Source organism: Perissodus microlepis, chromosome 22, assembly GCF_051167445.1.
Source record: "Perissodus microlepis isolate ML-2025 ecotype Zambia chromosome 22, ASM5116744v1, whole genome shotgun sequence".
In the NCBI taxonomy this organism is placed as follows: domain Eukaryota; kingdom Metazoa; phylum Chordata; class Actinopteri; order Cichliformes; family Cichlidae; genus Perissodus; species Perissodus microlepis.
Genome location: NC_140481.1, coordinates 20,966,796 through 20,992,219, shown reverse-complemented (window position 1 = coordinate 20,992,219; position 25,424 = coordinate 20,966,796). Strand labels below are relative to the sequence as shown.

General features: G+C 39.3%; 3 protein-coding genes and 1 long non-coding RNA gene across 8 annotated transcripts in view; 2 read left to right on the top strand and 2 right to left on the bottom strand.

The window, feature by feature from the left end:
* Positions 1 to 10,583, bottom strand: part of pip5k1aa (phosphatidylinositol-4-phosphate 5-kinase, type I, alpha, a) — a 15,662-nt gene extending 5,079 nt beyond the window's left edge. The window contains exons 1-14 of one of the 2 annotated variants that reach the window (XM_084918564.1): positions 10,410 to 10,583; positions 9,883 to 10,037; positions 6,750 to 6,791; positions 6,470 to 6,504; positions 6,164 to 6,247; positions 4,028 to 4,158; positions 3,762 to 3,879; positions 2,844 to 2,996; positions 1,684 to 1,983; positions 1,351 to 1,547; positions 1,169 to 1,252; positions 486 to 534; positions 320 to 404; positions 63 to 233 (exon numbers count right to left, since the gene is read on the bottom strand). In XM_084918564.1, coding sequence (XP_084774690.1) covers positions 63 to 233; positions 320 to 404; positions 486 to 534; positions 1,169 to 1,252; positions 1,351 to 1,547; positions 1,684 to 1,983; positions 2,844 to 2,996; positions 3,762 to 3,879; positions 4,028 to 4,158; positions 6,164 to 6,247; positions 6,470 to 6,504; positions 6,750 to 6,791; positions 9,883 to 9,931 — 1,498 coding nt within the window. In that variant the 5' untranslated portion in view covers positions 9,932 to 10,037; positions 10,410 to 10,583. The remainder of the gene's footprint in view (positions 1 to 62; positions 234 to 319; positions 405 to 485; positions 535 to 1,168; positions 1,253 to 1,350; positions 1,548 to 1,683; positions 1,984 to 2,843; positions 2,997 to 3,761; positions 3,880 to 4,027; positions 4,159 to 6,163; positions 6,248 to 6,469; positions 6,505 to 6,749; positions 6,792 to 9,882; positions 10,038 to 10,409) is intronic. The other variant, XM_084918565.1, reaches the window with a different exon arrangement.
* Positions 1 to 14,860, top strand: part of LOC146363023 (uncharacterized) — a 23,061-nt gene extending 8,201 nt beyond the window's left edge. Inside the window, exons 2-3 of the long non-coding RNA XR_014799151.1 lie at positions 13,969 to 14,135; positions 14,747 to 14,860. This is a non-coding gene — a long non-coding RNA (uncharacterized LOC146363023). The remainder of the gene's footprint in view (positions 1 to 13,968; positions 14,136 to 14,746) is intronic.
* Positions 13,002 to 21,793, bottom strand: ecm1a (extracellular matrix protein 1a). 2 transcript variants are annotated; one of them, XM_084918568.1, is made up of 4 exons: positions 21,733 to 21,793; positions 15,159 to 15,274; positions 14,793 to 15,058; positions 13,002 to 13,567 (listed from the first exon to the last, which is right to left on the bottom strand). In XM_084918568.1, exons 2-4 carry the CDS (start codon positions 15,229 to 15,231, stop codon positions 13,364 to 13,366), a joined length of 543 nt encoding a protein of 180 aa, XP_084774694.1. In that variant the 5' UTR covers positions 15,232 to 15,274; positions 21,733 to 21,793; the 3' UTR covers positions 13,002 to 13,363. The 2 variants fall into 2 exon arrangements, with proteins under 2 accessions (XP_084774694.1, XP_084774693.1); XM_084918567.1 differs by lacking the exon at positions 21,733 to 21,793 and having other exon boundaries at positions 15,159 to 15,396.
* LOC146363021 (uncharacterized) lies at positions 20,602 to 25,424 on the top strand. 3 transcript variants are annotated; one of them, XM_084918571.1, is made up of 5 exons: positions 20,602 to 20,703; positions 23,990 to 24,297; positions 24,923 to 24,977; positions 25,087 to 25,198; positions 25,302 to 25,424. In XM_084918571.1, the coding sequence occupies exons 2-5, from the start codon at positions 24,001 to 24,003 to the stop codon at positions 25,339 to 25,341; spliced, it is 504 nt and encodes a 167-aa protein (XP_084774697.1). In that variant the 5' UTR covers positions 20,602 to 20,703; positions 23,990 to 24,000; the 3' UTR covers positions 25,342 to 25,424. The 3 variants fall into 3 exon arrangements, with proteins under 3 accessions (XP_084774697.1, XP_084774696.1, XP_084774695.1); XM_084918570.1 differs by lacking the exon at positions 20,602 to 20,703 and adding an exon at positions 21,085 to 21,173; XM_084918569.1 differs by lacking the exon at positions 20,602 to 20,703 and adding an exon at positions 23,490 to 23,903.

Genomic DNA, 25,424 nt, shown 5'->3' with positions numbered 1-25,424 from the left:
AATATGAAACATAAATAGTTCCCCATAGAGAAGTTAAAGCTTCTGTGCTCTTTCATCCTCACTTTTGTCTGCTTCGCTGTCCTCTCTGGTGTCTGAACTGGCTTGATGTTGGAGCAAAGGACTCTGGGCGGTGCTGCTGCTGCTGGCTTGGGTCATCAGAGAAGGTCCAGAGCCAGCCGCTCTTTTCACAGGACCGGCTCCTGCACGGCGCTTCTTAGACGGGGAGGTCTTCACTAGATACGAGACAGAGAAACTTTGAGTCTGTGCAGTAACACTGGTATGACAGAATCATGTTCAGACGGAGACAACATAAACTTACATGCATTCTTTCTAAACACTGTGTTGCACATAAACTTCTGAAATCGCTCGGCATAGAAACCCGGTCTGTGCACTGATACAGTGTCCTGAAAAAAAAGAAATAAAACAAGTTAAAATCTGTATTGTTAAATCATTGCAACCAAGCTAGTACTAGTAAGGGTCCTTACCCCATCATGAACCAGAGCCTTCCAGGAGTGTTCAAGCTTCTTTGCCAATCTGAAAAAACACACACTCTGACTTGATGGTAAATGGTAACTACACTGGTTCTTATATAGAACTTTTTCTACTCTGACTGCTCAATGCAGCTTGCCTCATTTACCCATTCGTCCAAGCACTACTTTTCCCCCCCTCTATGCTTTTCATAAAATTTAGATGCTCAAACAGAAGTATTTTCTTATCACACGCTCACTGTAGAAACATTTGAAAGTGCCCTTGTAGTTTTATCTGGATACTGAAATCCTGTTTACTCATGTCATGTGAACTCTATTTTGGATGTTGGCCACGCGTGTACACAGTGGAACAAAGAAGATCATATTTTAGTCACCACAGGTGGCGTCATGGTTACATGTTGGCAGAGATTTTCCGGTATAGATAACGTTTATTTGCACAGTTTCTAAATAAAGTAACAAAGATTCATTGCCTCACTGACCGACCGTAGTCATTCTCTACTGTCCGCTCTGACCTTTAGTGTAAAACGTCAGGTTAGCTGACGAGACTGTGTACTGGGATTTAACACTTGATACGGTCCCTGAACGCATTCTGAACAGACAAAGACCGAAGCTGCTGCTTTCCTGTTCATGTGCTTCTTTCGTTATGTGAGCTCAATGAGGACAATAAAGTGAATTATTACCTATAAGACTGAAGAATGTCAATAATACCGATGTACACCAGCAGCCTCTCGCCTTTCGAGTTTCGTGCAGGGATTCCTCCCGTTCTGCAAACAAAAACACCTTTAGTCTTCTGTAATTCTTCTCAGACAGAAACTGGTGGGACAAGCCTGCTCGATACGATCACAGACACTCCGTCACTCACCTGTCCTCGGTTTCCATGGATCCCATGCGTCCCACCTCTGCTTGAATGGCCTCTATAGCCGTGCTGTACAGAGCCTTTTGAACTTGACCCTTTGCCCCAGCCCCCGCCTCCTCGTTGGCCTGCTCCTGACAGGCCTGATCTACGTTATGAATTCCCACCAGAAGGCTGTAATCCATAATCTTGAAACTCTGCAGGAGCTGGATGGAAATTAAGGAACATGAGTACTATAAGATCAGGACATTTAGAGGGAAATTAAGACATTTTACTGATTCTATCTAAACCAATTCCAACACTGTTATTATTCTGGTAGCCTCATGTTTTCACAGTTCTCACCAAGCAGTCTCTCTGGAGGGTCTTGCAAAGAGCATTGTACTTATCAGCATCCAACGAGAGCCCTTCAGGCATGTCCTGGATGAAATCCAGGTCCTTATATGTGGGTACAGCCTTTTCTCTTTCTTTAGCCGAGGCTCGTCGCTTGTAGGTAGAGCCCTTTAGATCATACTTGAGGTGCATTCGTACTGCACTAGGTAGCAGATTATTCATGACTGCAATGCGGATGTTTTTACCAGCTGATTGGACGCAGTACAGCCCATAAAACTTTGGTAATAAGGTCCGCTTGTTCTGGTTCAGGTTCTAAGGCAGAAAGAAAAAGAGTAGGAGGAAGAAATAGAAACAAAATGAAAAGAAACATTAGTATCAGCGTCACCAAAAGTTAAATGAATGGTTGACTTAAGTAAACTGATAAAAAAAAGAAGCCAGATATCCCAGAGTAAAAGTAAACTCAGTCAGTAACAAGCATGTCGAGTGCTTTAAATGAAAACCAGACTAACTAGTTGAGAGAGACTTTAAAGACAAACAAAGCATTTTAGCAGCTCAAGAAAACAATGTAGGAACAATATTTGACTGCAGAGTGTTACTTCAGTAACTGTAAATACGGCCTCATAGTTCCCGTCTTGCACCAACCCGTTTGGCTGCATTTTACATCCATGGCTATCCAGATATGACCTTTGATATTTTGCCTCAAGACAAAATGACAGCTTCTGATTTTATCGTGTTAGTTGACATGTTTTGTAAAGTCACAGTACCAAATCTAATCATGTCGTCCTTCAATCCAAAGAAACATATCTGCAAAATTTCTCAGGACACTCCTATTGTGAAATTTTACTAGAATGCAACAATTAACACACGTGAGGTGAAAGCTGATCTTTGGCCGTTAAATTCTAATCAGTTCCTTGAGTTAAAGTTGATAATGAATAAAATTCCCAGAAGGAGTACCAAGGGATATCATGATAATAATCGTAGGTGGAGTACATGAGGACAACATAAAAACATAATGCCCACAGCGATGGCAGTTGCAGACTAACAAAACAACTGCAGATTAGTTTTAAGGGTAGCAAAGTGTCGCTGTAAAAGCGCCACTGATATCCAAGACCTTGCATTTGATAGTGATAACAGGATGATGATTAGGACATTTTGTGACCATCAAATCATACCATGAAGTATCCAGGCAGCAGTTTCTGCAGAAATTCTGCCTCTTTGTGCTGCACCGTCTTGATGATATACTCATCATCTCTAGAGACGTAGAACAAAGACCCACTTGCCCCGGAGTTGGACAGCTCGATCAGCGACTCGTTACACAGAGAATACTATAAACACAACATAAAAAAACGGTCTTTACACATGTGATTAAAAGCAACAAAAAAAAACAACACAGTCTTATTGCTACATTTTACACATAAATGTGGACTGAAGCTGTGTTCACACTACAAAGCATACAGAGTTTGGGCTGGGCGAGAGGCAGGACCTGGAGGGAGCATGCAGGAGGCAGAAAACATGAAATATCCAAATATCTCCAATATCTGTCAGTCTCAAAAAGTTTAAATACACATTTAATCAATGTGATATCTTAATAGGGGCCAAAGAAGTGCAATTTCAACAGCAGGTCTCCGTTTTTCTACATGATAATGAAATGCTGCTGTAGTAAATTAAAGAAATCTGTCAGCATGCTTCTTTAGGCTTAAACTGTAAGAAGTAAACGTGTAAAATTACAGATATCTATAACTGAATTTTCTTTGGTGTAGTATGAATGATGATGGGAGAGGTCTTGATCAGTAGGAAAAGCTGTAAAACTTCTAAATATACTGTTGAAAGTTATCTCCTCCTTCACATTTTTTCAAAATCGGTGGGCCAAATTGGAATTGTCACCAGTCCAATTCTGGCCCCCAGCCTTACATTTGACACCCCTACTTTAAAACCGTAAGAACAGCATCTCCTCTCCTCTCCTGTGTCAACACTCCATTATTCACACTTCCCTAGTCACAGTTACTCAAATACTCCTTTTTCCCCAAAAGTGAACTGCTCTCTTTCCTCAGAAATATTTTGGACAACAATTGCTGATTATACAAGAATACCATGTAGTCATCAGGCCGGATGCCAAACATCTCTCTGAAGTAGCGGAAGGCCATCGGGGCGTATGTTTTGAACCTGAAGTCTCCATAGTGGTGTGCCGGTGTCAGGTTACTACCCTCACTGCAGGTCACAAACAGAGGAGCACAAGATTATTTTCCACACAGCTTCAAAGTAGGTTTGTAGAAGTAAAATATCCTGATCCTGTCTGCACACAGGGCAGACACACATTTCATTTCCTTTACAAACTAATTCATCGTTACAAACTGACCAGGGGAAGAAGATGCTCTCCACCACCTCAAAGTCCTGCAGCAGCACATCTCTTTCAGGTTTTTGACTTAAGCTGCCTATCGTGTGCGTGATGCCTAACTGGATAGCACCTTTCAGAGCTGATGACGTTGTCTGGAAGAAAGGAAACTTACATGTATCAAATGCAACAAATGCATTTCAAAGTGAATACTTCAAGAAATTAAGTGGCATAGGGACTTGCAAGCTTTGGCAGGTGGGAGACACTTTTTATTTCAGACATTTCACTAAAGATTAATAGATAGGTTAACTCAAAAGGTTCACCAAACAGAGCCCATGTTTACTGTTAGGTGGGGTGGTGGTGATGATACAAACACACTCAACATTCAACATTCAGCTAAGAGGCAAATCTCTACTGGGACCAATGTTCAGTTTGCTTTCATTTTCACTTGCTATGTGGTCAGGTATAAATGTAAAGCCTACAATGGTTTAAAAAGGAGGAAAATATTCCGGTTTGGTTAAAATGTACTCTAAACAGTGTGAAGTACCACCACAGCAAAAAGTGCCAGCACAAGTGCACATTTTATAAGTGCTTGTTCGCATGGCCATTAGTGGCTGCATTTTCAAGTCCACCATTTATGCTTTTTCATATGCATGGTTACAGTGGTTGTTGCTTCTATTAAACATGTACAAAGCTTCAGCTTCCTTTAACCTGACATCCCTAATATGGTCATATCAAGCTTGTCTGTGAGCACAGTAGCCCACCCACCTGCTGTTCAAGCATGCTGTTTAGGAGAGGAGGCCAATAAGAAGGGAGTCAGCTAAAGGAAGAAAGAAGGAAGTTTAGGCATTAGTCACACATGCCTTGACTGGTTAATGACCCATCCGGCAACCTCTGGTCACTTGGAAAACTGTGTATACCCCGACAGGTTGAAGAGCGGTTGCTGAATGTCGCATGGTGAACTCACTTGCAAAGAAGATGCTGCACCAAAAACCTCTTTGTGACTGCTTTGCTCACCTGGAGTTGGCACAGAGGAAACCAGCTTGTCTGCAAATACTCGCTATTTAGTTGAAAGAAGTGCAACACAAGCTGGAAACGGAGACCATTTGTCTTCAAAGTAAAAGCCGTGCAAACAAAGCAAGTCACGAATGGTCTCCGTTTCCATTTTGCACTTTTCGCAGTTTCACTCCCACTTAGCGAGCAGTTTGTAAGGGTTTGCGCACAAGATGGTGCCGTCCATGCAAAAATGACCAAAGCAATCTGAAAGATGCTTGTGTTGCAGCCCCGCATACATTTTTGCAACCAAAGTGACTTCAAGCAAACTCCAGCAACCGCCCACAGATTACACACACTTTCCTTGTGACCGGTAGTTGCCAGGGGTCACTGACCAGTGTCTTGGCCTATGCGAATTGGGAAACTTCACCTTCACACCAACTTCCCAGCAGCTGGCAGCAGCCTCCAGTAAACCGGTTGGGGAATACTCACAAACAGGTACTTCATTACCATGGCAACTAGATCTCTTGGCTCTGGTCAAGTGATCTAATAGCCTGGTCTAGGCCTGTCTGACTGGGGCCTTAAACAGTGTGTTTCAAACAGTGAATGAACAAACGGCTGTTCCAAGGTCCATTATAGGATAAAATAGGGTTATCTTAAAATATGGAACACTGTTTTGGTGGACTTCACAAATTGTAGGAAATGTAACTATAACTCCCAACAGCCTGTAGAAACACCCTGGGTGTCAAGTTCAACTGAATAATCACAAAGAAGTCCCACAATGAGGTTTGAAGAGAGGGAAAAGACACAGAGCACTTGCGTTATAAGGATTTCCAGATTATGAACACTAGCAGTAAGCGGAGAGCACTTATTCAAGAAGGCAGGACAGATTAGATCATATGTGTGGGTGATGAAGGGTTAAGCTAATGGCAATAAAAAGAGACTGCTGTGCGTTTCACAGGCCAGAATAGTGAGCGGCAGACAAACCAAGGCACAGATTTATAAATTTTGAGATTACACTACTATCACTATTTTACAAGCCAAATAACTCATTAACTCATCAAGAGAACAATTGGAAGAGGAAAAGATAATGAAAGTTTTTGTAAGATGCAGCTCTACAGAGAGAGTGAAAAAATGTGCTTAAGTCTGCAATGGCTGATCCCCAACCTTCTTGTACGTCGTCTCCCCAGTGGGATCGATCCCACGATGCCCGATTTTTTTCAAAGCCTGAGATGTGCTAGCACTTGGACCCTGTCAGTATAAACATGGCACAAAACAGAATTACAAGAGGAAAAGAACTCATTGTAAGTGCAGGAACATGTAATATTCTCACGATTCAAACAGGAAGGCACAAATGACCTGTCAGCAGAATACGGGCTAATCCCAAACTGCTTATGGGGAAAGAAATGTGCAATTCCTAACTGACCGAGACAGATTTTCAGTTTCTTCCCCACAAATTCCCTCATTTCTCACCTCAGCTGAAGCATTTTTTCGAGACCCGTTCAAGTCTGGAATCAGAAAGAAAGACATAATGTTACACAGGAAATTACACACACACACACACACACACACACACACACACACACACACACACACACACACACACACACGACAGGAAATGAGCAGATAAGGCAAACAGTTATTACAGTGGATGCAGTAATGTCAAACAACACAGACGGAAACAGCTTCTACCATTCCCTAACGCTGAAAATAGAGAGTGCAGCTGAACATGCAGACACACCTCAAACATTACCTCTGAAAGAAGACAGTTTCCTCCAGAACTGACTCTGCAGGTCTTTGTGTGCAATGGAAGGAATTAGATAAGGATGCTATTAAAGTGAGTTCATACAAAGCCGGTGAATTTCCTGATGTGTATTACACTGTAATATTACTGGTGTTTGAACTTAATGACACTTAGCTTCCGTTCATCTTTAAGGAAACACACTTGTGAAAGTGACACAACATCATGATGTCTGCGATTCACTTTCCTTTAAACATTTATTATGTATATTACAGCACCATTTCCAAAACAGCTGGGACACTGTGTTGACACAATTTTTTTTTGTTTTTTTTAACAAATATGTTTATTCTGAATTTGATTAACGCAACAAATATCAACAAGGTTCAGACAACATCACCAGACGACTGTAATAAGGAAGATGACTGGCCATTAATTTGCAGAAGTAAAGCTGGGAAGGGGTTCGCCAATATTTCTAATCTACACAAGAAGCGATATTAAATGCCTGTCATCTTCAATGCTCAGACAGCAATGCAATAAAGGCAAGCACAATCCTGTTGTGAACAACCCTCATAAAAATCATTATCAGTGTACACAACTGCTGTATCCACAAATAAAACTAAGACAACAAACACATTTATTTTAAATCCAGAAAGGCTTTTGCTTGCTCTAGGCCTGAGCTCAAAACTGACTATTGAGAGTTTCTCCAGCATGTCAAACATTTTGGAGCTTTTTGGCTTTCAGTTAAAGGAAATTTGCCAGGACTGTGATAATAGAACCAATAAAAATAATAATGATGATGATGATGTCAAAGGTATGAAATCTATAATAAAAACACACAAGATTGGAGACTTAAGCACCAACAAAACCAGACGGAGTTCCTCATGCAAGTCACTCCACCATCAAGAACCCCGAACAGCAAACACTCGATCACCTTTCATGTTTAAGCATGAGGTGGGGCCAGTTAACAGGCTTCTATACAGGGACAGCAGTTGCAGTATGTTTAAATGTAATGCACGTGACCTTGGTTATTAAAACGCATTTAAATACACTAACTTCGCTTGGGTTTATAAGTCTGGCTGCTGCATTTTGAACAATCTAAAGACTGTACAATGATTTGTGATTGATACCTGCTAAAATAATTACAATAATCCAAATGAGAGGAAATAAAAGCAAGAATGATAGTCTTAGTGCCACTAAAACTGAGTATCGATCTTGTGATATTCCAAAAATGGTAGAAGCACTGGGAGACGCTTATCAAAACTGAGGTTAGAATCAACTAAGAAAAAAGCCGATGCTTGGATCCACCTTATTTGACCAATAATAAACAACTTCTATTTTGTTTAATCTCAGCTTCATTTTTTTTTAATAGCACACATCTATTTTTGATTTCAGTTAAACAATTTGTAAGAATGGCAAAGTTTGTGGGTACTTTTTATAAGATTTCATTTACTCTAACTTTGTTCGTGAAATGGCCAAAACCAACAGGAAAATACTCAGACCTCTGTTGACAAAGATAACAAAGACTTTTTGCCTTCACTATATATGGACCGGTTATGTTTAGGTTCATAGCCCCATCCCCAAAGCCCATTGTAAGCCTCCTGCTGCCTGTGGTCTGGCAAATCAAAATGCGAAATCTTTTTTGGATAGCATGAATGCCTCATCCTCTGAGTTCAGGGAGGGAAAGACCATTCAGACTGCTATCAGTTCAAAAAGCCAAAATCTGTACTGGTATGGGAGGGCATTAGCTCACAAGGCAGGGTTAACTCACACATGTGTGAAAGCATCATTAATATACCAATTTTTCTTGCTACATACGCAGCTAGAAAGACAGCATGTTTTGAAAGAGGTCCTTGTTTAATCCAGTAAGGACTTATTATTATTATTACTGCAGTTCCAACACCCACTAACAAAAATGTGGCATTAGAAAATGTAAAACTAGTCAAAGGAGGCCAAAATCTCTTGTTTCAACACTTTATTATTCACACTTCCCTAATTTCAGTTCCGGTTACTCATCGCTCCTTTCTTCTTACAATCAACAACTGGTTTCCTTTCTTCAGAGTCTATGCTGTTCTTGTACATTTCCATAGAACGGATGCTGAGTAACAACATTTTTCTGGAGTAGTGACAGCAGTGACAGGGTGTATATAAAAGTGTTCAGAGGGATGGAAATAGTGTGAAACTGTTGTGCAGCTGAATTCCTGTGTTAAGCAATAAGGAGAAAACAGTATGTTTTCATAACTAGAGCAGTCAGTGTTAAACATCCTCCTGTCCCAAATGAGTTGATGGCATCAAATTCAAAATGATTATATATTTCTACGTTTACATTTTACACAATGGCACAAAACTTCTGGAAAAGCGCTCGTTTTAATCTTTAATAAAGTGAGGTAAGTACATAAACTTTCTGTGAAGCATGAGATCCATGTACTTTGTCCTGCAAACCACTTTTTTTTAAAGATCAAATCAAGAACAGCCAGAAACATCTGATTTAAGATGTAATTATGTACTCAGGCCAAGAAAAGTGGCCTTTGTACTCAATTAAAGTTCTGTTTTTTGTTTTGTTTTTTTTACCTCAGATGCTCTGATGAAAACTTTGTGTCATAAATCTACTGTGATGTGAGGTAAATAAACATATTTTTTCCATTTTCTTTCCTTTTTAGTACACATTAAAGGAATAGTTAAGACATTCTGGGAAGTACTTTTATTTGCTTTCTTCTTCTTTTATTTGAGATGCCCCAAATTTACTGAAGACAAAGAAAAGGTTGTCTTTTAACCTATTAAGGACTCTGTTAAATGGCTTCAATTATACATCTATATTGATTGTAATGATTGAAGTATTTAAAATATGTCTGTGTACAACATGCATAAGTCAACATAATTAAGCATAGTTTACATGCGTGATGTCAGGTAAGCATTTTTGGCTACTCCTCTATTATCCCCAGGTGGTCCCATATGAATGGACCCCCACCTCTTTATCTTGAGTACACTACCATGTGAGACCTAACCGTGGGTCATGTCTCAGAAATAAGTCATCGCTTATTTGAGACATGCCTTGAGAAGTGAATCTGTATGAAGCAATTAAAGTTATTTCAGGCTATATGTTGTATGCACTGGCACGAAAGGTGGTGAATTACAACACAGTACTTACTGCCAGTCTGGCCCTGTAGCCCTGGAGGCTCTTCTGCAGCTGTGGCCATTCAGACAAGAAACTACACTCTGGACTTGCCTTGGAGGAAACTGGAGGTCTTTATTCACCCCTTAGCTTCAAATGTATCGGTGTCGTCAGTTCAGCAAGGCGTGGACCTGTGTGGAAAAAATGTCCAGCTCAAGAACAGTAAACACTCTACACGATTTCATGCTAGAAATACCAACAACAGCCACGTTGAACAGCTCTGCTGATGGAGACAAAGGGCACATAAACAGGCGGCAGCTTCCAACCAAAAGCGACTAAGCACCGAGTAGGCTATTAAGTAAATTAACTTTTAAAAAAACACACACACACAACAACACAGAGAGGCTAATGCGTGTTGTGACATGTTAATGTGGGAGATACCGAAACGTCTGAGCAGCGCTATTTAACTGAACATAGGCGACAACGCTAGCTGCCGCTGCTTTAACTTTTCTAACTTTAACCACACAGAAGTCTCGAAAATACACACAAAACATTAAACTTACCAGAAAATCGTGTTTAGACGTTCTTATAGCTTCTAATTAAATTAAAAAAATACTTTTTATTCTTTTATAAAGGCGGTGTTTTCCTCAAAACAAATAAACAAGGAAGCAGTGCGGAAGCGGCAGTTTTGTTTGGGCTGCTAGTCTGGGCAAGAACAGCATTTCCGGTGGGGGAATATTTCAGAATAACATAGGCACTTTCAAAATAAAATAACACCACCCCATGATTTAGGAACCTCCTAAAATTAATGTAAAAAGGTGGGGAAAACAAGAAAAATAACTTAATCTAAAGAATTAGTTAAGAAACTTTGTAGTGGGAATAACAAGAAATGTAAAAGTAGCTATTTTAAAAAACGTAGAAGAGAGAAATAACTTATTTGTACTGCTAAACAGCATTTTAAAAAGGTAGAAGTAGCAATATTATCATGTAGTAAAATTGTTTTGTTCAAAATGTTATACATTAGGAATAAAATGTAGTTGAAGTATCAAAATTTAAGTTGAATGACGTATTAATGAAGGCTAATGACTTGATTTAGTGTTTCATGATCACACATACAGTGACATTTACTTTTTGTGGTTAGTCATGCAGAAACCTTTGTCTCTGTTCTTTTGTTGTGAAAAAGTTCAATTTCATTGGTAGTTGAATTAAGATCTTAAAAAGGAACACAGCATGTCACAATCTATAGAAACAGCTATGAGACAAAGTCATTGACGTCTATGAGTCTGGAAAAGGTTACAAAGCAATTTCTAATTTCTTGGGACTCCAGCAAAATGCAGTGAGAGCCATTATCCACCAATCAGGAAAACTTAGAAAAGCAGGGAACTGTTCCAGGAGTGGCCGTCCCACCAAAATTACTCCAAGTACAGTGGTATGCACCTCAAGTTTGGGCACCCCTGATAAATTTCATGTTTTTCCTTCATAAATCATTGGTTGTTTGGATCAGCAATTTCATTTAAGTATATCATATAGCAGACAAACAATGATATTTGAGAAGTGAAATGAAGTTTATAGGATTTACAGAAAGTGTGCAATAGTGACTTAAACTAAATTAGGCACGTGCATAAATTTGGGCACCCCAACAGAAAAATTACATCAATATTTAGTAGATCCTCCTTTTGCAGAAATAACATCTCCAAACACTCCTTATAGCTACCAATTAGAGTCTGGATTCTGGTTGAAGGCATTTTGGACCTTTCGTCTTTACAAAACATCTCCAGTTCAGTCAGGTTTAATGGTTTCCCAGCATGGACAGCCCGCTTTAAGTCACACCATAGATTTTCAATAATATTCAGGTCTGGGACTGAGATGGCCGTTCCAGAGCATCGTACTTGTTCCTCTGCATGAATGCCTTAGTAGATTTTGAGCAGTGTTTAGGGTCATTGTCTTGTTGAAATATCCAGCCCTGGCGCAACTTCAACTTTGTCACTGATTCTTGAACATTGTTCTCAAGAATCTGCTGATATTGACTGGAATCCATGTGACCCTCAACATTAACAAGATTCCCAGTATGTGCACTGGCCACACAGCATGATGGAACCGCCACCACATTTTACTGTGGCTAGCAAGCGTTTCTCTTGGAATACTGTGTACTGTTTCCACCATGCATACCTCCTCTTGTTATGCCCAAATAACTCAATTTTAGTTTCTTCAGTCCACAGCACCTTATTCCAAAATGAAGCTGGCTTGTCCAAATGTGCTTTAGAATACCTCAGGTGACTCTGTTTGTGGCATGCGCGCAGAAAAGGCTTCTTCTGCATTACTCTCCCATACAGCATCTCCTTGTGCAAAGTGCGCTGAATAGTTGAATGATGCACAGTGACACCATCTGCAGCAAGATGTTGCAGGTCTTTGGAGCTGGTGTGTGGGTTGACTATGACCGTTCTCACCATCATTTGCCTCTGCTTATCTAAGATTTTCCTTGACCGGTCACTTCCGGCCTTAATTGAAACTGTCCCTGTGGTCTTCCATTCTTTGGGATTTCTTTAAGTAAAATCAGTTTGGCTCCTTTTTAAAAGTTAACAGATGAAAAAAAAAATCAGATTTGTGATTGTTTTGATCTTGCAAATTACTAAAAAAAAAACTGTTCCGAGTGATCACCTTGATCTGTGTCTTTTCAAGGACGACAACACCCCCATCCATATGAAACGGGGGTCACTGAATGGTTTGCTGAATCTCAAAATGTCAGTCAAATCATATGGGAGCTGGAGTCACCAGATTTTAACTCCTGTAACACTTTCACCTTTTACTTTGAAGGAGTCACACAGATGATCATTCCAGTGATTGTGGTCTGGATTATATTAGTGAAGATAACTCAATCAATGGTGGTTGTAAAGTTTTGATTTGAGATTTTTTTTTTTTTTACTGCACAAAGATGCTACACCACACTGAAACCTTTATTACCCATCAACAACATGTTACAGCCACACACGCTGATAATCCAGCCAACTATGACCCCTGGTGGAGACCTTTACGTCATATGTATTTTTTCAAAAATAATTCTACAGATTTGTGACTGGATGTTAAAAAGATTGATTTTTGAAGGCGATATATCAACCTTATAACAGACCTTCATGGTAACAAAAACCACATCAGTCTCTTTGCGGAGTGTGTTTATTTTTCTCTCTAAAAACACTACATGTCAGAAATTACAACATTTAAGCCAGACACATTCTGTGAGCCTTATAAAATTAAGCACTGAGTTGCATTTTAAAAATGTGTTTCCTATTAATATGGCAAAGCTTGGTTAAAATGCTGAGCTGATAACAAGGCTAGATGGGACTCTAATTGTCCTTAGATAGTGTAATCCAAACCAGGATGTCCTGTCCGCATCAGGAAGCAGCTGTACGTGACAAAGACAAGATTTAGATAGCATTGCCTGATAGAGGTTTGCAAGTGTTTCTTCAATACTATCTCCCTATAGGAATGTGAAAGAGTGGAAAGTTATTATTTTCGACCTCTAGCAGGTATTTGGATCAAACGTGAATCCAGGCTCCTCGGGGATTTCAGGGGCATTGTAGCCTGGTTTTGAGGTGTAGTTTGGGTTTGGCAGCTCGCTGTCGAAGCATGACCAGCGGGCTTCTCCAGTGTTCTCACAGCACTCGTATGGGAGGGTCATGGTGGAGTACTCTTCCACACAGAACAGAGACAGGGCATTTTTCCACTGTAAGAAAGAAGAGTCATGTCACACAGTATCGTCACATTAGCCAGAGGGGGGGGAAAGTATTTAGACCACAAATTTATGTTAGAGGAATCAGATTTGTAAGCAGGTGCAGCTCACGGCGATTCACTCAGCATCAGTCAATATTTTCTTTTTATCTTCCATCTGCATAATTATTTTAGAAAACTTTAAAAGTAAAAGTCAAGTAAAATTTTATTTGTATAGCACATTTCAAGATAAAAATAAGGTGCTTCACTCTAAAATGCTTGAACATAAAAAAAGGTTTTACAGCTTGTATTATAACTGAAAATCATCTTGTTATTTTTATTTTTGATCAAATTCATTTACATTATTGTGTTTACATTGATAAATAAAATGCAATTTGTCTTTACTTTCTGTTGTAGCTGTCAAAGCTGGATGCTTCTAACAATTACGGCCAAAGTTTAAAAGACGTTGGCGAGGGAGGTTGTTGTACGTTTCTACTCCAGTCAGCAGCTTCACACACCCGACTACTGAAGACATCCATTTGTGATGAACTGCCAGCTTAGAAGAAGGCTGATCTAAAACACAGGTGGGCAATTCATTTTTCCAAGGGGCAAGATTAGAAACTCGCTCTCTTGAGGGTGCCCACATCAATAAGCTGAACTCAGTTCTGTTAAAAATAATTTTATGCTTTATTAGCCTGGCCCCACACAACAGTCCCTCCTTGTTTAAGTCAAAGGGGTAACTGAGAATTAAACTGGAAGTACAGATCGCTGAACACATTGCTGAAGTACCTGAAGCAGCCAAAGCTTTTTCAGGAGTGTAAACCCACTGCAGCTTCCAGATTAGCTTGCATGTCATCTGACCAAGTATTTCTTCAATAGTTTTGAAGTTAGATGAAGTATTTTCATCCTCATGTCGTTGGCACAACCAACTGTCACTCACCAATTTACATAAAAGTGATTGGAAACTGCTGGCTTCAGCAGTGAAGGGGACAAAAATACAGGTATAAAATGCTTTACTGTGCCGTGTTCTTTAAAATTATACTAATTTGTATGAATTTATAGTTTTGAAAACCAAAGCCTCTTGGACAGTCCATAAATTTTAAGACAATGAAGCTAAAAAAATGAGTATTATTAATTCCCTACTAACTGTATAAATAGTAAATAATAGCAGAACTCTCCCTGATGATATGTTAAGTGTTTTCAGGTTTACTTCGGTCCCACACACTCGGTCAGAGACTCACCGCTTGTTGGGCGCAGCAGAGGATCTGGCTGCTCTGCTCGTCTAGGTGTCCACTGCAGCACACTCTGAACCACGACTCTAGGCGGTTCATGGCATGTCCACGGCGTCGGAAGTGGCTGGACCCGGATTTGGGGAAGAAACTGGGAGGGTACCTGGGGCGACCTCTACCCTGATGACAAATGGCAGCCAGATTGTGAGTGGTGGGACGGGCAGGGGGGAACGGGACGTTGGGCTCTTTGTGCTCTTTGCGAGAGTTCTTCTTGGTCTCTGAGGAAATCCAACAAGAAGAAATGGAAAGGTTCAAAGCACTACAGTTTGAAGAATGCATAATGTATATATTCTTTAAAAAAAAAATAAATCTATTTACCTCCCAGATGTGCACCATAAAACAGCACCAGAGCAATTATGCAAAGTCCTGCAAGGCGCCCAGGTGAAGTCATGGCTGGATGGCGGTGTGATGGGAATCGAATGCTGAAGAGGCTTCTGTGAATGTATTGAGAGAGGATGCTCAGCCAGCTTATATGGGAGAGCCAGGATTTGTGGGCGTGAAATGCTTGGAAGTGACCGGTGCACATTGGGGAGGGAGACGATATGAGGGAATGAGGTGGTGTAATAATACTGGAGGCTGCTGAGATAAAACCAAAATGAGTTTGAACTTTAGGGATATCTGCTGATGCGTGCAAGGTCGGGCTACACAGTCGGCATTCACTTAGGATGAAATCAGTCCAAACTGAGACATAATACCATCATTAGTAATAACAGAGTTTGGGGGGGGGGGGGGGGGGGGGGTTTATGAGCAGATCCTTTGACCTTCAGACTTTCCTCCAAACATCAGCAATGGCTCTGTTCTATAAACAGAGCAGAACAGCATAAGAGACTGAAGAGGCTTTAAGGAATCGAGTTTGTATTCATATTACTTACAACTTTTATTTGTCTGCTATGACATGTCAAAAACAGATAAAGTGCTGTGCAGAGTCTTGAGCTACCCCTCATTTCTTTATATTTTGGTAGGAAAATGGCACATGGGTGCAGTGATTTATTGAAAGGTGCAAACATAAATGGAAATACAGAAATTTGTACAATTTTAGCAAGCAGGAAAGTCAGTACTTGGAACGGACATCTTTATTATGTAATGCAGCCAGGCACAATAGATGAAAGGGGGTACCAAGTCAGGTTTTTAACAAATAAGTTATTATAATAAGTAATTTTAACCAGTGTACAATTTCATGGTAAATACAGTCTTTTATCATAAACACGCTGTACTTTTTGGTGCACAGATTAACTTTGTCTTTTTACACCTTTACTTAATATTTATAATGTTGATGTGCATGACGTATGCTTTATTATTCAACTGTCCTTTTATTTTACCATAAATGTGACGAGGACTGTTCTCCTTTTACAGCTTAAAGAAAAAAATCAATCCAATAAAACTCTACAGGCTTTATGGAGCCAAGCCTAACCTTTTCCTTCTTTCGTAATCATTGTTCAAACACGACTTCTTGAAAGGAGTGTACAGAAAAGGAGTGTCTCCTTTACCTATAGTTATGCAATTTTTAAATTACTCTCACACTGCCAAAAATAACTTGCACATTAGAAAAAATGATTTACTGCCATTTAAATAAACTTGCAGTACAAACGGCCTGCCTTGTTGTCACCTTATTCTACTATATGTGCGGCTCAACAAAATAACAGTCCTGTGAAAATGATCAGGCACAAACACTGGACTGAAAACGGGTGAAGGAGTTAACGTCCAATAAAGAACATTTGGATCTTTAGAACCACAACACAAAGAAATGAGGGCTGGCACATCTGTGATCTAACATAACTCTTTATTATTATTTAGCAGATGTACCCTCCCCTGTGTTTGTGGTATGCGTCCCTCTGTCTCAGACTCTGATTCCTCATCTCATGCATGTTGTTTAGTTTTGGTACTCATGTCTCCCACAGGTTGTTGTTTTGGAGAAAGAGTCCTGTGTCAGTTTTGCTTCCTGCCCTCCTCTCCCTGATCAGCCCGGTTTGTATAAATAGTCGTCCCGTCTCTGTGTTTGACCTTGTTAGATTGTTTGTTGATGGTCTCCATTGGTGCTACTTATGTGCTTTATGTGGACTTATTTAACTTTATCCACCGTATTGTTCTGCATTTGGATCCTCGTCTGTACACCGCACGTCATAACATTTAGCATTAGTTATGGTGTTTTGTTTCATATGGGAAGCAGTGGTCAGATTTAAGAAGTGTGGAATAGATACTGCAATGCAAACACAGCACTTTGTGAAGGCAGTTCACTCAGTGGTTTTTTTTCCCCCACACATACCATAGTTGTAATTTAGTTTCAGTAAACTGTAATAAACAGAAGAATGTAAACATTAAAAATGAGTGCTTAATTTGTTTTTATGTCATCAAGCCACTTTTTAATTAACCATAAAGTAGAAAATGACATTTTTCCTCACTTATCTTTGCTGACTGGTCAAAGCTGGGGAGTAACGTGGTTTATCAAAAGTTTTTCCAGTTTTTCCAGACTGCACACGGCTTACGGTAAACTCCCCCAAACCTGTTTTCAAATACTGTTATCAGTCCCGGAGGATAAAATTTAACTGTCGTGCATTCATTTGTTGTCTGCTGTTGACTGACTGACAGCTAATGGGTGGTGGTTTCTTTCAACCAAATCAATAAGTGTCTCTCAGCATTTTATTGGTCTGCTCTGTGATCCTTAAACACTCTTAAAAATGAGTGTTTTCATGATTAATTTAGTGGATTTTTATATAATGTACTGTAAAAGAATTAATGTTATTTTAGTGTTTGTTTGGTACTCATATATTTTAAGCTTTTTTGAGAAACTCAAATTCTCTTAATGCTCTTGTCCTATGACAGCTGGGATAGGTTAATAATGCAAATGCCAAACAGCTTATTCTGTAACTGACGCTTGTTTGGTGTCATTTAGGATTGAAGGCTGAAGAAATAAGATTTAAAAAAACAAAAAACAAAAACAGGAGCTTCAGAAGAGCATGGAAAAAAAAAACTACACAGCCACAAGATGTCACGATCCTTGGTCGCTTTACCAAGCGTTTTGAGTTTTCATATATTTTGATGGTGTATGTTTAAGTTCATTTAGTTATCTTGAGCTCCAAGGTTGCCCAGTTGTATTAGATTCCCCGTGTGACTTCATCCCCTGTGTAATCGTCCTGCTTTGTCTGCTGTGTTCATGTCATGTTTCTAGGTTTTCATGTATTCATGCGAGGTCTTCATGTTCAGGGTTTTTTTTCATGTTTTAATCTTAGTTCACCCACTCTAGGTTATTCTTTAGTTTTGCCTTTGCCCTTTTATTTTGTACTGTTTAACCAGCCTGCAATAAACAGCTCGCCCTTAGTTAAAGCTACTGTGACACAAGAGACACTGTGGGATCTCATCATGTAACCAGCATGGTTACATCAGACTTCAATCCTCCAACCCAGTACCTTTATTTCACCACAGAAAAAGCAAAAGTATGAGATTTATGAGAATAAAAAAGTAATTTTCATTTTTTGTGTGATTGTACTTTTAAATCCAATCTTAAAAGGCTTGCAGATTTCTTTTCTAAGACAAACTACATCATGTATGTCTGTAAAGATTTTCAGGTTGAATATTTAAAATCCTGTCTAAACCAGTATGTCCTGTCCGCATCAGGGAGCAGCATATAAATATAGAGACATTTAGAGGCATTTAGCTTTCAAAGTTAAGATAACCTGATTTCCTGAGTGGTACGCAGTACTTTCCTGCCTCCTGTGTCAGCCTCTGACATCAGGGCACAGTGAGGGCAGTGCTACTAAAGTTCATCACAAATTTACACCCAAAAGACAGACATCAAATTATGTGTTGTGTACAGAGAGAACTACAGAGAGAGATTGACTTATGCTTCCTGATACAAAAAGTCTGCTCATTACGGTGTAGCGTTTTCAGTGGGAGAAACATTTCATCACTCATCCAAGTGACTTCCTCAGTCTCAGCTGAATACAGGTTTCCCCCAATGATTGAGCATATATCAAGAAATGCTTCCTGATACTTTTTTTAAAATCATATTTAGAGTCCACAAAAATATTCTAAAGTTGTATTCAGTCATCACCTGATCCGTTTGAGTCAGAAAAATTCAAATTAAAACCAGAGGCTTTGGTGAAGGATGCCAGTCTATCACTCTTGCCTCTTACACCACTCATCACCGGGGCAACCAAGAGCAGTGCAACAGCCATTGTTGAGCGCATTTCCAGCACGTGTGCCATGAACAGATGCAAGCAGCGCTTGTCTCAGGTCTTGTGGTGTTATGTCTACATTTTCAAATCTCCCACATGCTCAGCATATCACGTAGGCTACTTCTTCACGGACACTCATGGTCAGCTTATTCATTTATTTTTAACCAAAGGATAACTAGAAGAGCCGTTGATCGTGAGTTCATCACCAGAAACATTTCTGTTTATATTACAGTCTTCTCAGCAATTGCCCTTCCATCTATGTAAGAGCAAGTATGAAGTCAGTTTTAGAGAAGATTAAGGGTATTGTCATATTTTACTCACTCTGGTGTCATCACTCTTATCTACTTTGATCATCCACTGAGCACTGCTGAGTGTTAAAGACAGGACGTTTGTAATTTTAGTGACCTTGTGTAAATGCAAGAAAGCAGTCTGTCACATTGAAGGACATATCCTGGTCAAAAACAAGATTCCTCAAAGTGTTACTGGAGGCCAACATAATGCTATCCAGATTAAGTATCTGATTAGACGCCATGTTTCTAGTACAATAACCTCTGTTACATGTGAATTTAGAATCAGAAAATTAGAGGCCATCCAGGTCTTTATATCTTTAAGACATTCCTGCAGTTTAACTAATTGGTGTGTGTGTTATCTGGTGAGCAGCTGGGTGTCATCTGCATAGCAGTGAAAATGTATACTATCCCTTCTAATGATGCTGCCTAATGGATTGTATAATGTAGACAGAAGTTGTCCCATCACACAACCATGCGGAACTCCATAATTTATCTTAGTGTGTGAGGACAACTCCGCATTTACATGAGCAAGTTGGAGTTTGATAGATATGTAGATACGATTCAAACCACTGCACTACCTATAATTCCTACAGCATATTGCAATTTCTGTGATCCAACGAACACAGAAATGAGTCATCATATGTAACCTTTAGTGCTGTTTCCATACTTTTCCTGCCACCCAACAGGTACCCAAATTTCATGCTAAAAAAGATGTTCCACTATTTTTTGGTACCATCCTATACCCAGAGTACAAATACTTTGTTACTGTACTTAAGTACAATTTTCAGGTATCTACTTTACTTGAGTATCTGTACTTTCTACTCTACATTTTTAAAACAGGCTTGTTACTTTCAGTTTAACAGCTTTGGGGAGAGGATGTTTCTATATTTCTAAAAATAGAAACATCCAAAGAGCTCCAAAGAGCTACTTTTCACTTTCTTACTTTGAGTAAGTTTCAGAGCCTGCAATTTCTTTTACCTTTACATGAGTAAAGAAGTTGAATCAGTACTTCAACTTTTAATAGGATTTTTTAATAGTAGTTTTTATACTTCTACAGAATGTCTGTACTTTTGCCAACTCTCACTAAACCATGCTGTTTGGTAAATTTTGTCTCTGCTGTCACTGTCACGGTTCGCAAGGCGAGCCGTATGGAATTGTGAAAGGATCCAAGATGCAGCACAACTGAAGTGAGGAAGCTTTATTGAGGGACCGTGCTTAATACAACAAAGGCGAGGGTGGCGAAAAACAGAACTGGGAGTAACCTAAACTGGGAAAAGCTAAACAAAAACAGACCTGAAACCTTGAGACATGAAACAGATGCAGGGAGACGTAGAAAGACACAGGGAAACCACTCTGGACGACGAAGGGGAAAAACGCAGACGAACCAGCAACGAGGACGAGGTAACACACACTATAAATACACACACCAGGAGTCAGGGAATGGGAAACAGGAGGGGAACACACCTGGGAGACATCACCGCTGACAAGGCAGGGGAAATGTAAACAAAACGCACTGACATCAGACAGGGGCTTTCAAAGTAAAACAGGAACACATAGACGCAAAGACACAGACTAAGAAACGGACTTGACACAGGAATACACAGGCAGAAAAGACTAAACACTAAACTGAGGAAGAACAGAACCAAAATACATCACAACGATAGAAAACAAAACGCTGGGTCAAAAGACCCAGGATCACAACACTGTCAGACAAACAGAAAGTTGACATTTCTTTCCATCTCAGTTTAACCAGAAACTCTGGTCAGACTGGAGCTGACAAGGGCAGGTTTAATGAAATATGTGGGCAGGCTGCAAACTGTAGGCTTCAAACTAACCTTGGTTCCCGACTATATGAAATATAAGCACAAAAGGTAAGGAGATTTGTGTTTAACATTTAATTTATATTTAAATACCATTGGAGCCTGATTATTGCTACTCAAATGTTGCAGCAGTTTATGTGGGTCGTGATCATGGAAAACCAAATCTTCTCTACCAGTGCCAAACAGTTCTTCTTGGTATTACATCTTATGCCTGTTTTATTTCCCTTAAATGGTTTCACATTTGTAAGAACTGTTACAACAAAGAAATAACTAACCAAATGTCTTTTTGTGACATATATAATTAAAGTCATGTCTGTATGACTTAAAAAAAAAAAAATCCTAAAATTGTTGTCATGGTATTTAAGGTTTCATTTATTGTCAAATTCACATATATGTTAAAATGATGTCAGTAGGTGAGCAGATTTTTTTATGGTTGATACAAAAAAAAAAAAAAAAAAAAAAAAAAAAAGTGCACCAGTGCGTTAGACAAAGCCTAAGGGAGCGTGCAAAAACTCCAGTTACTCAGATTACTTCGTCAGAAATATTGCCTGTCTGATGCTTTTGTTACCTTGTATGCAATGGTTTAAAAGCAGCTGTTTAAAATCCTTACCGATGGTGAAGTTCACTCAGTCTGCAAACTGGCCTCCACCCTCTTTCTTCTTCAGGTGAGCAGAGCTGAAAAAATAAAAGAAATGTTTTCAACATTGTCACAGGAGAAAATTTCACAGAGCAAAACAAACCCCAAATATTTTATAGTCTTTTTTTAACTAGAACTTTAAATGTGAAAATATTTAAATTTAAAATTTTCTTTTTTTTCTTTATATAATTTAAGTAGATCATCTAACAGACTCTTAAGTCCGTATGTGGTCTCTCTCTTCTTGTCACATACTTACTAAGAAAATGCAAAAAGAAAACTTACTTTTCCATCTTGTATTGTTATAAAATCAACAAATTGCCTTGACAATGGCATATATCCAAATCCTTTTTGCCTCTATGCTTTTCAATTCAGTGAGATTCAGGATGCTTAAATTTCTAAAGTTCACAAATTGGCCAGTCATCTTCCAGGTAGCTTTTCTGGCTTCTCCCAGTGCAAACACAACAACACATGAGAGTCATTTTATTTGAATCCATCCATCTATTTTCTGGAGTTGGCTGTAACAGGACTGGGATGGGCTCCAGCTTATGTGTTTGGCCTGTGACATATAGGTGACTATGTTTGTATAAAGTTAGCTTAAAATATTTCACAACAAAAGGATTGAAAAATATGTGAAAGGTCATAAGGACAAACTAAAAGATGTTTAAAGATACAAATACAAATGTCATATAAGAGGATAAAAAAAAAAACTACAGAGCCTCGCTTTCCCTTTTTGCCCCCTTATATGGATGTGAGTAGCTTTGTGGCAGCAGTTTTGCATTGTTACTGTCACATATTTATCAGCTGTGTAATTAATGACCCTGTGATCTTTGGTCTACAACCACAAGAGTAATGAGAGGGTGCAAGCTATGTGCACAGCTCTTTGTGACTGCCTTACTGCTGCTTAGTTATTTTCGAAAGGATCCGGAGGAGCATTTACTGCTCTCACATTGTGATGTAGTGCTGTTGTACTGTAACACCATTATGATCCGGGTAATGTAAAAACATAAAGAATTAAGCTCTTGTCTTATCTGTAGGAAAACCATGCCACAGGTAAAAGTAAATGCTCTCATCACAAGTAGCTGCTTATACTACAGCTACTGTTCGCTATATTTAGCGATGCTTTTTCTTTTTCTTCTGGATCTGGTGTCCACATTTCTGTTTTGCTTGGCCATAAGGAGAAAAACAAAAAACGCTTTACACTGCTAGATACCACATTGGTAAATGATCTGTATTTGTATAGCGCTTTACTTGGTCCTAAGGACCCCAAAGCGCTTTACACTATACACAATCATCCACCCATTCACACACTGGTGATGGCAAGCTACAGTAGCCACAGCCGCCCTGGGGCGCACTGACAGAGGCGAGGCTGCCGGACACTGGCGCCACCGGGCCCTCTGACCCATTGTATGGTGAATACTTTCTGTGCTACCAGTTTGACTATTACACAAGCTGTTAGACAACCAAACAAAACCATCACAGACACATACAAAGCAGGCATTTCTGTCTTTCCACCTCCCTAAAACCTGAAATACCAGTCCAACTGGAGCTGACAGTAGGAGAGTGACCCAGATCGGATTTGAGCCGTTCACACTGTCATACCATGATCGGATATGCATAGGGTAAAAAAAAAAAAAAAAAAAAAAAAAAAATCTGATTTGATTCACTTTCGCCTGCAGTGTGAACGTAGCCTATATGAAAAAAATATGTGGCCACTTTGCAAACCGTATATGCTTGAAGTTGAGCTTAGATCCAAACCAGGAAGACGGGATGATCCATGACTAAGTGAATTACACATAGCATGCTAAAAGTACATACAAAAAAACTCCAGTTCCTGAGATTCATTTATCAAATAAAATGACATGTCTGACATTTTCCTGTCTCTTCTGTAGTAGTTTAACAGCAGCTGTTTAAAATCCTCACAAGCAAAGTTTAGCTTTGATTCATCAGCACACTGGCCCCCACCCTCTTTATCGCTCAGGTGAGAGCAAACGAGGAAGTGAAAATTAACACCATAAGTTCTTTCCGCCGTGAAGTAGCAGCTTGCACTTTCTGTGCTGTGGTCTCCATTCAGGCAAAGTTTGTGTGGCAGGTTAGTGAGCAGAAGAGAACTGGAACTAAAGTTTAATATACTGGCTAAAAATAAGGTAAGAAGCGATAATAGGAAATGAAATGCCTTTTAATTGCACTGCTAATGTCTAAAGCATGACTATAGAAACCTGTCCTTCCCCAGAAGCAGCATCAATGCAGACTAATTGGATTGTGATTATTTTATCCGCCTTGTTGACCATGGGACTGCTGATGGTGGTCCAGAGCCAGTATCAATTGAAGAGCATTCTGGACAGCAAGATTGAAACAATGGAAGTGGCGTTAGAGAAATTTTCTGATGATTATCAAAGTAAGGACCTCTTCAAAACCGCTGTGGAAAAACTGCTGGCTCAGGGCCAGAAACATGTGGATGATATGGAAGCTGCACTCAATAAACTCAGTTCAGAAACGGAGCAGAAGAAAGCAGAAAACGATGCATGCCAAGAAAAAATGGTAACAAGTTTTCCTGTTTTTTTTCTGGTTTTATATTAACTATGCAAACACTAAACGTCAATAGAGACACACATCTCTTATCAGCGCCAATGTTACTGCCTGCATAGGGAAACTGAACTTAAAACAACAACGAGGCTATTCAACGCTACTTTCCCTTTGTGCTTCCTCATTTTTGTGCCGAACTACATCTGAGAGGGAAACAATTTTCATTTACTTTACATATGCTTAAGATTCAACCGCTTGTTTTCTACTCACCCTGTAATTAAAATCCTGAAATTTCCAGATATTTCAAATTATCCACTGTTTAAAAACAAAAAAAAACAAAACAAAAAAAAAACAACCATCATCTGGCCAGACTTTTTTTTTTTCCCATCCATTTACACCTGATTTCAGCACATTTTGATTTCAATACGAGCTTTTCACTTAAGATTGAGTATTTTTGCATTGTTGTGTTGGTACAAAAATGTCAAAATGATTGGTCAAAAATGAATACACTGTTGTATCGCTGGGCTTCCATACCGTTTCTGTTTATCTGAAATAGTTTTGGAGTATTACAAGTTTTTTTTTTTAATGCGTAACATAAATCCAGCCCAACCTTAAAAACATTTCTGCAATATTTCCACAGAAAACCGCACAAGAAGAGCTGGAAAGTATCCAAAAGACACAAAGTGAAACTAAAGGTGAGGCACACTTATCACACAGGTAATCCGCGCCCTGTTGCCCCCATGTGGTCAAACACTAGCAAAACTCTTGAGGTCCAGCATGTTAATCTCTTTCTCTCTTATCCAGCTTCCTTGGATGCAGAGGTTGAGGCCTGGACTCAGGAGATTAACACTCTAAAAGAAACACTGATACAACACAGTCCAGTATGTGCGTATGTGAAGAGGAGCGAGTTAGCTGAGTATGACCACATTTTTCTGTTCTAGTTCCAAAACATACAAAACCTTTGCAAAAAGTAGGAGTTATAAGCGCTGGATTAATAATGATGCATCTATGTCTTTCAGCAACTTATGTGGCATAAACCTCAACAAGGATACAGCTTAGCCGAATAAGACCAAAGAGAATAAAGTTAATGAATAAAATAAAAATAATAATAAAATCAACTTTCATTAAAAATGTGTTGTTCC

What these genes read in the sequence shown, in the direction of transcription:
- LOC146363021 (XM_084918571.1), top strand. Translation starts at nt 24,001, where the DNA reads ATGCAGACTAATTGGATTGTGATTATTTTATCCGCCTTGTTGACCATG. An exon ending in GACACAAAGTGAAACTAAAG is followed by an intron (nt 24,978 to 25,086) that starts GTGAGGCACACT and finishes TCTCTTATCCAG; the next exon opens with CTTCCTTGGATGCAGAGGTT. An exon ending in AAGAGGAGCGAGTTAGCTGA is followed by an intron (nt 25,199 to 25,301) that starts GTATGACCACAT and finishes TATGTCTTTCAG; the next exon opens with CAACTTATGTGGCATAAACC.
- ecm1a (XM_084918567.1), bottom strand. Translation starts at nt 15,366, where the DNA reads ATGTGCACCGGTCACTTCCAAGCATTTCACGCCCACAAATCCTGGCTC. An exon ending in TTATGGTGCACATCTGGGAG is followed by an intron (nt 15,059 to 15,158) that starts GTAAATAGATTT and finishes GGATTTCCTCAG; the next exon opens with AGACCAAGAAGAACTCTCGC. An exon ending in TCTGCTGCGCCCAACAAGCG is followed by an intron (nt 13,568 to 14,792) that starts GTGAGTCTCTGA and finishes TCTTTCTTACAG; the next exon opens with TGGAAAAATGCCCTGTCTCT.